The sequence below is a fragment of the Danio rerio genome, chromosome 5 (genome assembly GCF_052040795.2).
Source record: "Danio rerio strain M-AB ecotype USA chromosome 5, GRCz13ab, whole genome shotgun sequence".
NCBI lineage: Eukaryota > Metazoa > Chordata > Actinopteri > Cypriniformes > Danionidae > Danio > Danio rerio.
This window is the reverse complement of record NC_141025.1, coordinates 41,368,924-41,384,333: the sequence shown is the minus strand read 5'-3', so window position 1 is coordinate 41,384,333 and position 15,410 is coordinate 41,368,924. Positions and strand designations below refer to the sequence as shown.

The 15,410-nt window shown below is 35.1% G+C and overlaps 1 protein-coding gene across 32 annotated transcripts in view; it reads left to right on the top strand.

The window, feature by feature from the left end:
* wdfy3 (WD repeat and FYVE domain containing 3) overlaps positions 1 to 15,410 on the top strand; it is a 152,958-nt gene that overhangs the window by 31,639 nt on the left and 105,909 nt on the right. For all 32 annotated transcript variants that reach the window (XM_087253741.1, XM_087253737.1, XM_087253739.1 and 29 more), the window contains exons 5-8: positions 3,733 to 3,894; positions 3,982 to 4,174; positions 7,228 to 7,414; positions 8,484 to 8,650. In XM_087253741.1, the coding sequence (XP_087109867.1) occupies positions 3,733 to 3,894; positions 3,982 to 4,174; positions 7,228 to 7,414; positions 8,484 to 8,650 (709 nt within the window). The remainder of the gene's footprint in view (positions 1 to 3,732; positions 3,895 to 3,981; positions 4,175 to 7,227; positions 7,415 to 8,483; positions 8,651 to 15,410) is intronic.

The following is a 15,410-nucleotide window of genomic DNA, read 5'->3' as shown; positions in this document are numbered from 1 at the left end:
AGCTTTGGCAATGCTGGAATTCTTTGTCCTTGTTTTAAGGCTTTTTTTCATCAGGAAATGCATCTATATCGATGACTACCTTATCGTTCTAAATCAAGACTTAAGTAAACCTTATATTAGATAACAGTTCATATTTATATTAAGCATGGAGACATTAAATGGATCAAAGTGATATGAAATATCTTGATAATACTACAGTTGTTTAAGATGCTTTTTTTATTTAACCTTAAAAAGTCTACATAGATAAAAAGCAGCATTACAGTCTTGATAATAACAAATGTTTCTTCACTTAAATGGATTCAGCTATATGTAAGAAATTATATGCAAGACTATCTTAATTGTCAGTGTGTGAATCACTTGCAAACAAAAAAAGACCTTTCCTAATTTTCTAAGATTCTATAGAATAAAAAGTCTGTAGATTGATTTTTATGTTCACTTGTGTTCATTTTTTTTTTCATCGTATGCCAACAGGCTGACAGTAAAATGTAGAGCTTGTGCAAACATATCCATATTACTATGATCGTGTATATATATATATATATATATATATATATATATATATATATATATATATATATATATATATATATATATATATATATATATACATACAGTTGAAGTCAGAATTATTAGCCCCCCTGAATGTTTAGACCGCTTGTTTATTTTTCCCCCAATTTCTGTTTAATGGAGAGCAAAGTTTTTCAGCACATTTCTAAACATAATAGTTTTAATAACAAATCTCTAATAACTGATGTATTTTATCTTTGCCATGATGACAGTAAATAATATTTTACTAGGTATTTTTCAAGACACTTCTATTCAGCTTAAAGTCACATTTAAAGGCTTAACTAGGTTAATTAGGTTACCTGGGCAGGTAAGGGTAAATAGGCAAGTTATTGTATACCAGTGGTTTGTTCTGTAGATTATCGAGAAAAAATAAAGCTTAAATGGGCTAATAATTTTGTCCCTAAAATTGTGTTTAAAAAATTAAAAACTGCTTTTAGTCTAGCCGAAATAAAACAAATAAGACTTTCTCCAGAAGAAAAAATATTATCAGACATACTGCGATAATTTCCTTGCTCTGTTAAACATCATTCGGAAAATATTTAAAAAAGAAGAAAAAAATTTGAAGGGGGCTAATAATTCTGACTTCAACTGTATATATATATATATATATATATATATATATATATATATATATATATATTCTCACCGCTGTTGTTTTTCTTGGGCAGTTATTATGCTATTGATAGTAAAGTGTGCAGCAAATCTTTTCATATTCTTCCAAAAATCTTTCTCAGTGGGATTGACTTCTGCAGTTTTAATTATTAGTTAATCACAGCAACAACACTTACTGGACACTTTTTAGGTACAGCCTACTAGTCCTGGGTTGGACAACCTTTTGCGCTTAGAACTCTCGTAATCCTTCGTGGCAAAGATTCAACAAGGCATTAGAAATATTCCTTAGAGATTTTGCTATATATTGACACGATAGCATCACACAGTTGCTGCAGATTTGTCAGCTGCACATCTATGATGCGAATCTTCCGTTCCATCACATGCCAAAGCTGCTCTATTGGATTGAGGTCTGGTGACTGTGGAGGTCATTTGAATACAGTGAACTCAATGTCATGTTCAAGAAACCAGTCTGAGATGATTCACGCTTTATGACATGACATGTTCTGCTGCTGGAAGTGGCCATCAGATGATGAGGCGCATTGGTGGTGCATTGCTATTTTGAGAAAGTCAGTTTATTCATAACAATTTGCTTTTATTTAATGTGATTATTATTAGCAGTATTATTTATTATATGCATATTTATATTTGTTTTATTAAAAACAAGCTTAGATTTTGGAATGTTATGTCAATATTGTTATCGCAATATCATTCCTGTCAACATTAGGATGATACAGCATAGTAAGTACACAAGCTGATCTGTGAACAGTGTCTTTATATAGAGTGCACCCATCAGTCAGCACCGATACATGAATAGACTGATTCAGAGGTTGCTCAATGCATAGTTTTAATGAATATAAGGTGAATGCGGTCTTTTTATATTAATTTCAACGTGCTTTCTAGCCAAAACAAAGCAAAAGCGTTATTCTCTTAAACAACTCTTGCAATTACAACACATTTGAGATCGGATCTTTGATGCTACATTTACTTTTCATAGAAAGATTAAAAATACTGGAGAAATAAATTACTGGAAAATACTTAACGGGATAATAGAGGCATAAAATGGTAAAATACGGGAGAATCTCAGCAAAAATGAAAGGGTTGACAGGTATGTGCAATACTCGACAACAATTTTGCATATCGCATATTTTCCCAGTATTGTGCAGCCCTAGTTCACACTCACACACAAAAAAGAGCTTAGGCTGTGTCTGTATGTCTGTATGTGTGGGAGACAGCTAGAGAACAGAGAGAGAAAGAGAGGGAATCACTGGACAGATTGAGCTGAATCCTATCGCTTTGTGACTTAAAAGCGGCTGATGGGATTTTATCCTCTCGCATCAGTGTTTCATTGGCACCGTTAGCAGGATAGTGCTCTGATTACTGTCAGAGGCAAGATTGCTGCAGGTGACATGGCAGGGAAAGGCGAAGCTCTGAGCCACCTTAAGCGTTTCGTTTCAGTCACGTCCAGCACCTGATCCCCTTTTATAGAGTCATGACATCACTGTTTTTCCATATTTGTTTACTGGGCTTTCACAAAGGAGAGCCAAAACGGTGTGAGATGCATTCAACACATTATGTAAAGTCCACATTAAGGTTTTACCATATACAGTAGCTTTTTTAGTTCTTTTAGTTTTAGACACACCACCACAAGAGGAGATGGTAATAATGTAATCACCCTGCAAAGGTTTGGGGCCGATAAGATACAAATTATATAATAACTATAAAAGCTTTTCTTTGAGCATGTTTTTGCTTGATATATAATAGTTTGACAGGAAGTAAAGTTGTAGAGAGAGAAAGGGAGAGGGGGAGGAAGGTTTGGGAAAGGTTTGCATTTGCTAGTTGGGACTTGAACTCAGGATGCTCGAAGCACAATAGTACTATATGGCGCACTGCCCATGAGGCTATAGGCGCCAACATGTTTATGGATTTCAATTAACCAAGGATGCTTTGAGTTAATCACAAATAATGGAAAACAATGTTTCTATTTCAAATAAGTGTTTTTCTTTTGCTTAAAGTATTATAGTTACCAAAAAAGAATTAGGCAGAACAATTTTTTAACATTAATAATAAGAAAAATGTTTCTTAAGCACCAAATCAAAGTTTTATAATAGCTCAGTTGAAGCATCATGTGACACTGAAGGCTGAAATATTGACTGCTGAAATTCACCTTTACCATCAGAAAAAAGTTACATTTTAAAATGTTGCCACAGAAAACAATACAATATTAAATTGTTTTAGTTATTTTAATATTTATATTATCTTATATTAATTTTTATCGCTTGTTTGCTGCATTTTGGGTCAAATAAATTTGTTCAAACTAGATTTCTTATGCAGACTTCTTATTCAGCAAATACCTTAGAACGGTCATGTATAATCATCTGTTGTAACCGAAAATGCATTGCTCAAGTACAAGTCAGAAAGTTAAAGCTTAGACATCAGATTCTGATTTTAAGGCTCTGTTGTAATCCTTATTTAACACAGGATTGCATCAAAACCTCTATAATTCAAAGTGACTTATTTCTAAGTTGAAATCGCTGTCTTTTTTTTTTTCAATAGAAAACTGTGGACTGTATGACAACAATGTCAGTGCCCTCGACGCTGGTGAAATGCCTGTATTTGTTTTTTGACCTGCCCCACATGCCTGAGGTTCCTGCTGCCACCCAGACCGAGCTTCCTCTGGCGGATCGCAGGGCTCTTCTGCAGAAAGTCTTTGTCCAGGTCTGTCCATCTTTAGGAGCAGCACTTTCTCTACAAAATAGCCTTTAATTAGACACTTTGACACGAACTGCATCTTTTGTCTCTCAGATCCTGGTGAAGTTGTGCAGTTTCGTGTCTCCAGCAGAGGAACTGGCCCAGAAGGATGACCTCCAGCTGCTCTTCAGTGCCATCACCTCCTGGTGCCCCCCACACAATCTGCCCTGGAGGAAGAGCGCCGGAGAAGTGCTCACCACCATCTCCCGACATGGCCTCAGCGTCAATGTTGTCAAGTACATCCACGGTAAGTTGTGATGATGGGTGTTTGACTTTCTTTCCTGTGTTTGCTTGGATGCATAATTCTGTCATCTTATGAACCCTAGTAACATTTAACCTTATATAACTGACTGCCACTAGTGTGCTGTTAGTGTTTTTAGAGGTCAGTGAACTTTGGTTGCAGACGCTCTTGCCATAGAGTTAAACATTTTAATTTTGTAGGTTATTTTGCATTTTTTCCAGTTTTTTTTTCTTTTTCCATTATATAATGTAATAGCTGTTGTTTCACAGATTTATTTTTTATTTTAATATTCCACAATTGCATTTACAGATAATTGATGCATATTGGTATCGCATAAATCTCCTTTTCTTAAGGAGTTTTTGTATTTGAAAATGTGAATTTTTTTACATAGAGTTTTATTGATTATTTACAAATTTTCCCTGTACATATACAAATTTCTTTGCAGAACTAGTTGTTGTTTTTTTTGGACAAAATTAAACTATTGATTTTTTTTAGTCTGCGGTAGATTTACACCTAATCATATTAAATTTTTTTAAATTATTTTTTTATTAAATTAAATTAAATTAAATTTTGTTTAATTTTATTGAATTTTATTGAATTTTTTATTCTATTTTATTTTATTAATCCTGTGGCATAACAACACGCTGCGTGATGAGATTTGCAGTGATAAGCAATTGGGCTGTTTGCACCAAATTAAACACAACAGAAATTTAAATACAGCCATTCAGAAGCACAGAATAGTGTACTCACAACACTCCAACAAAATGATATGGTTTATAATTTCATTAGTCCATATTAAATCTTTTAAACATTATTAAATGTACATGCTGAATCACTGATATGTGTTGGCTTGCACTGAGTCACTGTTCTGACCAGACCATTTTTACATTTCCGGCTTTCTCAGTAGCAGAAGACGTGATAGTGGTGGAGAACTTAGAGCGCAGTGAATGAGAGAGTACAGCAAATGTTTTTTTTTTTTTAATTTTATTTGCTAAAGTAATAAAATAAAAACTCTACGATGCTGTTAACAAGACTTCAGAAAAAGGAAATAAATGGTTTGAGACTGATGACGGCTACCAGAGGAGAGAGTAAAATCATATTTACTGTCTTGTCCTATATACACAGCGTTTGAAATACCTCACACAAGCGGTAATCCGTTTTTTGTCATTTGAAGCAAAGATGATATAACACATACATAAATGCATATATATGTTCATACGTTTAAAAAAAAAATTATATTAAAACTTTCAAGGAATTAAGATTATGATGACCGTTAAACGTCATAACAGGCTTTTGAAAAGGGTTCATTTTATTTTCAAGATCTGAGGTGAACTATCTGCTGCTGTTTTCAGTAGTATGGCAATAATTGTCATGTAAAATGACATTCAAACTCCCATTATTAGCATTTAACACTGAATATTATTGTCATTTTCAGTTTTCTATTTGAAAATGTTTTTTTTTTTTTTTTAAATGTCATTTTTACAAAAAATTTTATTTAATATTTACAGATGTTCCCTGTACATATAGGAATTCCTTTGCAGCACAATTTTTTTTTGGGAAAAAATTAAACTATAGATTTTTTAGTTTGCAGTAGATTTACACCCAATCATGATCAAAACCATTTTTCACATTACCCTTTTTATTAATTTAATTTAATTTAATTTAATTTTATTTTATTTTTGTAATTTAATTTAATTTAATTGTTTTTGTGGCATAATGTCTTAATATCTGAAATTCATTTATTGATCTGGTCTTTTATTTCTAAGAGCCTGCTCTGCTGTGATTGTTTAGATGGCTCAGTCTGTTGAGATCAGTCTGCTGCTTACATTGCATGTTGGAAGGGGGCCCATTATCATGTTTGAATTTCCGCTTTGTAGGCCTCCACAGCATTGATTACCGTATTGAGTCCTCATCCTTTGGCAGCGCACGCAAAGTGGATTTTCTTTCACTCTGCAGAAAACAGTGTCTTTTTGACATGTCAACAACACAAACTAAACTCCTCCAGGCCCTTCAGCCACAACTACAGTGTTTGAGGCCAGGTCAAATGAGTAAAGTTGAAGTTACTTAATGACTAAGGGGTTAAGAATCTGTTTAGAATTTGTTTAAAACTCCGTTATTCGTGAACTTTGTCTTTGAAGCTTAGCATATATTTTTATTTTCATAACAACTGTTACAAGTTAAGGTTCTGTATTACCTGAAAAACCTAAATGAAGCACATTAAGAGTATACAATCTAAACTTTTTTAAAAAAAAACATATGGCTTAAAGCGGTGGTTCGGCTGGTTTGGCTCTGGGACCCACATTTTCCCTGGTCAGTAAGCCTTGAGCCATTAAAAAATAATTATTATCATAAATTGAAAGATTATAACTAATACTGATAAATAAACATGAAATAGTTTTTAAAAGCTATAGTGTTTGTTTATACAATAAAATTAGTAAACTGGTATGAGCCACAACAGTTATTTCGCTCTTTAAGCCAATTTATAATGGCCTACCACTGAAACCTCTCGCCACTTTCTGCATTTCTACCTTTGAAAATGGACACTCAGGACTGCAGCATTCCAAAAATTTAATCTGAATTTGCCTTTTGGTGAACATGTTTTTTTTTTTTTTCAAACACAAATGTTTTGTTTTTCAAACTTAAAAAGCATCACAAAAACATTTCACGACCCATTCAAAATGCTTCTTCGACCCACCAGTTGGAAAACAGATTTAAGGGATAGTTCACCCAAAAATGAAAATTTACTATTTACTCAACGTCCAGTTGCTCCAAACTATATGAGTTTCTTTGTTCTGTTGAACACAAAGGAAGATATTCTAAATAAAAAACAGTGATTGACTTCTGAAGATCAATGGCTGTTTTTTCCCCAACGTTTTTCAGAATATCTTATTTTGTTTTTAACAGAACAAAGAATTTAAAAATATTTAGATAAACGGTAAATGAGGAAATTTTCATTTTTGGGTGAACAAACCCTTAAAGTGACCCTTGTAGATTTTACCTAAAATTTTATATTATGACTAAAATTCATAACCGACATGAAACAATTTTTGTTTTGGCAGAGAAAGAGTGCTTATCAACATGCATCCAGAACATGCAGCAGTCAGATGACCTTTCTCCTCTGGAGATTGTGGAGATGTTCGCTGGGCTCTCCTGTTTCCTGAAGGACTCGAGTGATGTCTCTCAGACACTGCTGGATGACTTCCGCATGTGTCAGGGCTACACCTTCCTCATAGATCTTATGATCAGGTGACTTATTTGTAATTGTTTATTGCATGTTTAAATGTTTAGTGTTTTATATTGTTTTGAGCTCTGGTTATCAGCGCGGCATTGTTCTGTTTTTATTTTAAAACATGGCTTTAACAAAACATGGCTTAACGGATAAAACAGTATTTTGGAATTCATTGAGCACAACCATTCAAAAACTTGGGTTGGAAAGATGAAAAAATTACATCTTTTAATTTGATTAAAATACAGTAATCTTATTAAAGTTTATAATAATTGTAAGAATCAAGTGTCACATTATCCTTCAGAAATCATTCTATTAAGCTGATTCGGCAACATCTGCTAATGATTGTGTTTTGAAATCACTTGTGCTGAATAATCATTTTGTAAAAATCTAGACATTTATGGATTAATTGATAAATATCAACTTGTTTTTTATGTAATAACTTCTAGCAAGATAATAAAGCAATCTCTTTCAATTACATTTCTTCTTTCTATTGTTTGGGATCAGTTAAAAAAATAAAGAAATGAATACTTTTATTCACAAGGACCGATTAGAGCTAGGGTGTCCAAACTCGGTCCTGGAGGGCTGGTGTTCTGAAGAGTTTAGCTCCAACCCTAATTACACACACCTGAAGCAGCTAATCAAGCTCTTACTAGAAAAACTAGAAACTTCCTGGCAGGTGTGTTGAAGCAAGTTGGAGCTAAACTCTGCAGGACCTCGGCCCTCCAGGAGAGAGTTTGTACCCTTGACTTGTTTCAAACCAGTTTAAGTTTTTTTTTCTTCTCTTGAACACATAAGATATATTAAATAATATTGGAAACCTGTTATTATAGACTTATATATTTCCTTAATGCTTCCAACATTCTTCAAAATAACTTCTTTTTTGTTCAACACAATAGCAAAGCTCAAACAGGTTTAGAACAAGTCAAGGATGAGTAAATGATTTTTGGGTGAACTATCCTTTTACATTATGTAAAAAGATCACTTACCCCTAAATATTTGTCTTTTAAATGTGCTAATAAGAGTTTTTTTGCAATCCTGATACGATCGATTAGTGATATTCTCTGTTGTACTTGCTCTACTTCTTAGGTTGGAGCAGGCCAAAGAGGATGAATCCAAAGATGCTCTAAAGGACCTGGTGAACCTGGTGACCGCTCTGACCACATATGGTGTCAGTGAGCTGAAGCCAGCTGGACTTACCACCGGAGCACCCTTCCTGCTTCCAGGTTTTGTGGTTCCACAGCCTTCTGGGAAAGGTCAGCCCTCTATAAAATAGCATACACTGGAGTCTTGACTTGTGTCATTGCACAGCTGGGTGTGAAAGCTGGTGATGTGAAATTCCGGGTGTGTTGAACTTCAGCCAGGAAACACTAAGAAATCGAGGCATTCACAGGATTCAGATGGCAAGTTTGCAGTGTTAGGCTTAAGTGGTCTGCATTTGAGGGATTTAGTGTGCTTTTATGTTTGCGATTATTCATTTTTTGTTCAATTGTTTTGCTTTAGGACTTTTTGTAGTCAACATAAAATTTAAATAATTATTAATCTCTTCTGGACAATTGGAAATTTTTGTACCGAAAATTTAGACTAATGTTTACCTCAGACGCGGATAAAGTGTCAAGTGTGAGTGATTTACATGTTAAGTCAATGTATAGATGAGATCAGACATCATGCGGCACTATTTGCGCAAATTAGGCGGCGCGAATGATGAGATGACATGGTGTGAATTGAGCATTTGACGTGCTTAATGCATGATTCCCGAACAAATCTACACTGTTTTTCAACCTTTATAAGCACACAAATTCTCCTATCTCAATAAAGTCCATGTCAGTCATTAGCAACGAAACCAGGCAGACAGACGCCCCTCCCATGACACGAATCCGCATCGTTTCAAGTTAATTTTTCCAAGTCAATCTGGCACGCGGATGAAGTGAGTAAATTCAAAATGTTCACACGTTTAATTTTATGCGAATAGCACGATTAATTCGCCCAAGCTGCGTCTTGTTTAAACGCCTTAAGATTCAACTGTATTTTTTTTTCCAAAATGATGGGAATGGTACCCAAAACCCTATTTAAAACTTTCAGGATGAATTAACCTAGCTGTAATCAATGGTTACCGAAACCGTTAGCTGAGATTAGCAGCATTCTTCCTCCTTTTACATTTATTAACCTCCTCATCGCTGTCTGCCGCTGCCTCCCTTCATCAACTAGATTACTCTTTTAGTCACACTGGGAGAAGAAGGGCCTGCGGTTTCTGAGGTAGAATTAAAACATTAGCGTTCACTGGCTGTAAATGGCATTAATTGGTCAGGAGGAGGCAAACGGCAGACACCTACTGTGTAATCTGGTTAGGTTATTTGTTTGGCTTGTCTTATGCCTCGCCAAGAGCCATTAAATGCTGTAATTAAAATAATGGCACCAGATAATGTTGTTTATGCACCCAGTCACATCAAGACTTCCTCTTTTCCAACAAGCCAATCATAGAAACAGTTTGCCGTTTCGATTCTGGTGTGGCATTTTTATGCAACCAGCATTAATGCTTACTGCAGTGGGAGTTTTCTAAAGGTTGAACGCACAAGAATGTGTTTTTAAGGGTTGATGGACTGATCATGTGATGGCTGCGTGTTCTTGGTTAATAATCCATATGGTATGTTTTTTTGAGCATTAGTTAAACTGCATAATGACTCGATTGAAAAAAATAAACATCAGTAATGAATTCTGTGCTAAAAATTAAAAGCTTAGAAATGTTAGACAAAAATCAAGGATGTTGATGTTGATGTTGAGTCTTTTGAGGACTATTCAGCAGTGTTGTAAGCTAGAGAAATGCCCAAAGAGGTTTGAGTTCATGACAAGACAAAGCAAATCGCAGTCTTGGCCTTTTCCAAGAGCGTTTGAAAATTTTTTAATAATAATAATAAATTAATAAATAAATATAGCAGCGTTGATCAGCTGATCAGGTTATGAGTAGGGATGGAAAACTTAATATGAAACCAAATAATACAGCAAAAAATAATAATAAAAAACAAAACAACAGCCCATTTCTCTTTGGACTTAAAAATATGTTTAAAAATAAATTTTTGACTTTAGACATAAATGATAATTTTACACTAAAATTAATTACAACAATAAATTAACAAATAAATAAAAATAAGAATAAATAAAAAAACAGTATTTGTCTAATGTAAATCTTTTGTAAGTATTTCTCTTTTAAAAAGAACAAATGTAGTCAAAGGCTGCTGAACCTCTATTTTGAGGCACTTTTGATTATTTGTCATTTTCTTTTCGGCTTGGTCCCTTTATTAATTTGGGGTCGCCACAGCGGAATGAACCGCCAACGCATCCAGCATATGTTTTATGCAGCGGATGCCCTTCCAGCTGCAAACCATCACTGGCAAACACCCATACACTCTCATTCACACATATGCACTACGGATAATTTAGCTTACCTAATTCACCTATATTTATAATTAACCACGCTATCCACGTTTCCTCTGTAGTTTTGTTGACACTTTTTTCCTCCAAATTTGTAGTTCTAATTGAATTCACATTTAATGCGCAGTGTATTGTGGGCAATATTTGCTGATAGAGTATGGATGGTTGTACACTTCATATTTTCATTGGAAATAGTAGAGCATCCAGAACTTTTGGCATACTCTTGTCTAGGCATGGGGTATAAGATTCTGACGATATGATAACCTTGGTTAAAAATATCACAGTGTTGTGATTACTGCTCTAAAATATAGTCTTTTTAAATGTCTGGTTAAAAAACAGCAACCTTTTCCCCCACTTTTTTTCTGATTTCTTTACAATTTAAAACGACACCTTTGTAGATCTTTTCTGCTGGAGATACTGTTGTCCTAAAAACAAAAAACAAAACAAAATGTAAATAAAATCTTTTAGTCACACCTTAGAAATGGGTTGGCAGATAATTTTGACGGTTTAAAACGTTGACTTTTCCAAACCGTGCTATACCTTGAAAACGGTTATTGTCTCATGCCTACTCTTTTCAACATACTACGAGATTTGGGACACCCTAAATCTTTTTTTTGAATAATGTTTAGGATGGTTCCAGTGATAGGTTGCAGCTGGAAGGGCATCCGCTGCGTAAAACATGTGTTGGATGAGTTGGCGGTTCATTCCGCTGTGGCGACCCAAGATTAATAAAGGGGCTAAGCCGAAAAGAAAATAAATAAAAGTATGTATTTAGAAAGGATAGTATGCAATTGGGGATGCAGCATGTGTTTGTTAATTTATTTCTAGATTAACTGTCTATATATGTAAAACTTTACATGTTCTTGCATGATTGTTACAGAGAATTACCACAGATTCTAGGCCATGATGACTGAGGTGTGACCCAGCTGTACAGTTAAACAGATAAATATGTGAGATTTAAGTTTGACCAAATATCTTTTGGACCATTTTGTAAAACTCTATCCGGTATGCCTTAATCATATCACAGATCCGGAATACAACCATCATAGTACCAATATTAGATTTACATTTAAAACAGCATTAAGAAACAATAGGAGCATGTTTTTTTAACCACCTTATTCATCAAATGAAACCATTAGAAATCACAAATTGTGACATGGCGTAGCAAAATTTAGTTATTACATGTACGTTAACTGGACAATGATGAAACCCATTTATTCATCTGATTGGTATAGGATAGGGTTGGGCATCTAAGCTATAATGCCGATCCGATACGCATCTCGATACAAAGAATACGATCCGATATATTAGCGATACATTTATGACATATTGCGATGCGACACGATACGATTCACACCCATATCACGATACAATGCGATAATTCAGCACTAACTAATTAGATCAAGTTTATGAGATGATGTGAAAGAGGATGCTGTGCCATTGAATGAGTTTGATTTGATTATTTATTAACCAAGCAAAACCAAGACTTTTTTTACAAACTGGCTTTTCTCTCAGAGCCAGAGTGTCAGTTTACAGTAGAGGGCCATTTTAGAACCTATAGCACATATTATTTAAGTATTTTCAAGATAAACAGAATGTATAAGTGCAATATATATTAAAATATATATATTTGCACTCTTTCAACATAAAGGTTTAGCGTTGCACAAGAATTGTGATTTAACTTTTCAACTATGAAAACAAGTTTTACAAAGATATTTTGCCACTGAATATTCAAAACTTAAGGTTGTGAACTAGCAGTGTTATGCTGCTTTGAAACATCAATGTCACTGTAAACAACAGGCTAATAAAAATATAACAAACCAGCAATCTTCTTGCTGTGAGGTGGTCAAACTACCCACTGTGCCACCGTGACACCCAATTATTTTTATCATTATTATTATTAATATTATTATTATTATTATTATTATAATTAAATAAAAATTAACAGAAGGAGGTGTTCAAAACCTTCGTTCTCCGTGACACTAGGCTGAATAAATATCTTTGCAGATGAACAGGGCCGGCACGTCCATAGAGGCGACCTAGGCGGCCGCCTAGGGCGGCAGTATAGAGAGGGCGGCGTCCGCAACACCCCACCTTACCACCCGCATCCTCAGTTATGTCCGCGACACCTCCATCAGCGCCCGCTTGTCCTCAGTTATATCCGCGCATAGGGCGGCAGAATAGAGGTCCGCGACTCCCGCGCGTCCTCAGTTATATCCGCGCATAGGGCGGCAGAATAGAGGTCCGCGACACCCGCGCGTCCTCAGTTATATCTGCGCATAGGGCGGAAGAATAGAGGTCCGCGACACCCGCGCGTCCTCAGTTATATCCGCGCATAGGGCGGCAGAATAGAGGTCCGCGACACCGGCGCGTCCTCAGTTATATCCGCGCATAGGGCGGCAGAATAGAGGTCCGCGACACCGGCGCGTCCTCGGTTATATCCGCGCATAGGGCGGCAGAATAGAGGTCCACTGGAAGATGGAGCTTTCACAACAACACCGTGGCGCCGCTTCAAGTGAGATTTCAGATTAGTCGTACTGCCCGCGTATTTTACAGATGCGCGGCACACTTTTGCAAATTGCATCTGTCCTGTCATGTCGTCCATCCTTAAATCCATAATGTTGCCATACTTTAGATTTAAAACTCAGTGGGGAATAAAATGTTTGTTTTGCTTCTCGCGCTTTCTGAGGGCGCACCACTAGCTTCATCCGCACACCTGATACACTGAGTTGTAGTGAAAGTGTACACATCCGCAAATCCGTTAGGCTTACTTTAAGTAGGTCGATTAAATTATGCGCCAAAAACAGGTTGACAACACTTTTTAATAAATAAAAAATACATACTACATTAAAAATATAAGCTGTATCTCGGAAAAACCGATGCATCTCGCAAAAACCGATGCATCTCGATTTGCTTCCAAAATTTCATTCATCCTCTGCTGCTCAACCGATGCACTCGCATCGTGCACGCGCATGACCGCGTATCGATACATATCGATTAATCTTCCCATCCCTAGTATAGGAGTATAAAATGTTATGATCACGCAGCAGTAAATAACGAATACAGCAAGATTAATCTACCTTTTTGGTAACAGTTAAAGCACATGCAATGCAGCTTTCTTAGCACCCTGCTGTGCTGATCAATGCACTATCAATGGTCAGATATTATTTAGGCAAGTTTTTAGTTAGGGTCTTCATACTATTGGTCTTTAAGTCAGAGACAAGAGGATCACAGGCTTGTCATAGACTTGATTCCATTCACGTCCATTCATATTTGTTATGTGCTTTTCAGATTTGTTTATTTTGCTAGCTTCCGTTGAGCTGTGTTAAGGCTATTGAAATCAACCCAAAGCATATAATAACCTATTTATTGCTTGTTTTTATTAACAGTTTAGTTCAATCCAGGATTATAATAATGCAGGATATTGGATATTGCAATATTTTTCTTTTTCTGCCATAACTATTGCGATATGAATACAGTATTGTTTTATTGTTATAACTTCAGAAGAAATTAGGTAGAATTAAGAGTTTTTCCTCAAAACAAGCTAAATTATCTACCAGTTGAATAAAATAATCTTTATTTTTGCTTTAAAATTTACAAATTTGGACTAAAAACAAGAAAAAATTCAAAATAGGAAAACTTTTTTTTTCCTTTTGCATAAATCGTATAAATGCTGTAAATACAGTTATTAAAGCAATTCTTTTACTTAATTTAATTTAATTTAATTCAATGTGACTATTGCAGATGCACACATTGCGATGCTTAAACAATATATTGTGTACTATAGTGAACTAGTCTGTCATCATTTACTCAACCTTTAACCAGTTTCAGATTTGTTGTTCTGTTTAATTATGCAATTCTAAATAAACTTTATATATTTTCATACAAAAAATGTATTTTAATCATACTGCTTAGAATGAACTCACAATCATTCAAACCCTAACCTTATTAAAACAAGTGCTGTATGTTGATTTCAATTGCAGTAAGCAGCCATGTAAACAGCTTAATTGCTTCATTACTGCTCTGACCAAAGTATTCAACAAGCAGTTCAGCAACATTGCAATGTTTATCACATGGTGTTTGACCATGTTATCTTTGCATAGGCTACACACTGCATTGTGTGTTAAGCTCTTAATTGCAATAACAAATTGGCAAAAATGCCTTGATTGGTGACTCAACTCTGTTTTTGTAGTCTCACAATTGATTCAGCCTCAAATAAGTTATTTGCTTATTTATTTGCTAATGATTTAAATGACCTACAGTGAAAAAGTAAGTTCATGTTAAATTGTAGTTATTATTAAGACATTTTTCACTATTTGGCCAATTATATTATTCTTCTGGTCAACATTATTATCCCCTTCAGGAAATACAGGTATCTTTTGTTGATTTTTTTCCAATCACCTGCCTAATCAACCTAACTCACTTAGTTAACCTGATTAATTCATTTGCTTTTCGGCTTAGTCCCTTCAATAATCCGGGGTCGCCACCGTGGAATGAACCGCAAACTTATCCTGCATATGTTTTACGCAGCGTTTTATGCATGTTTTTTCCAGCTGCAACCCATCACTGGGAAACACCCATACACAC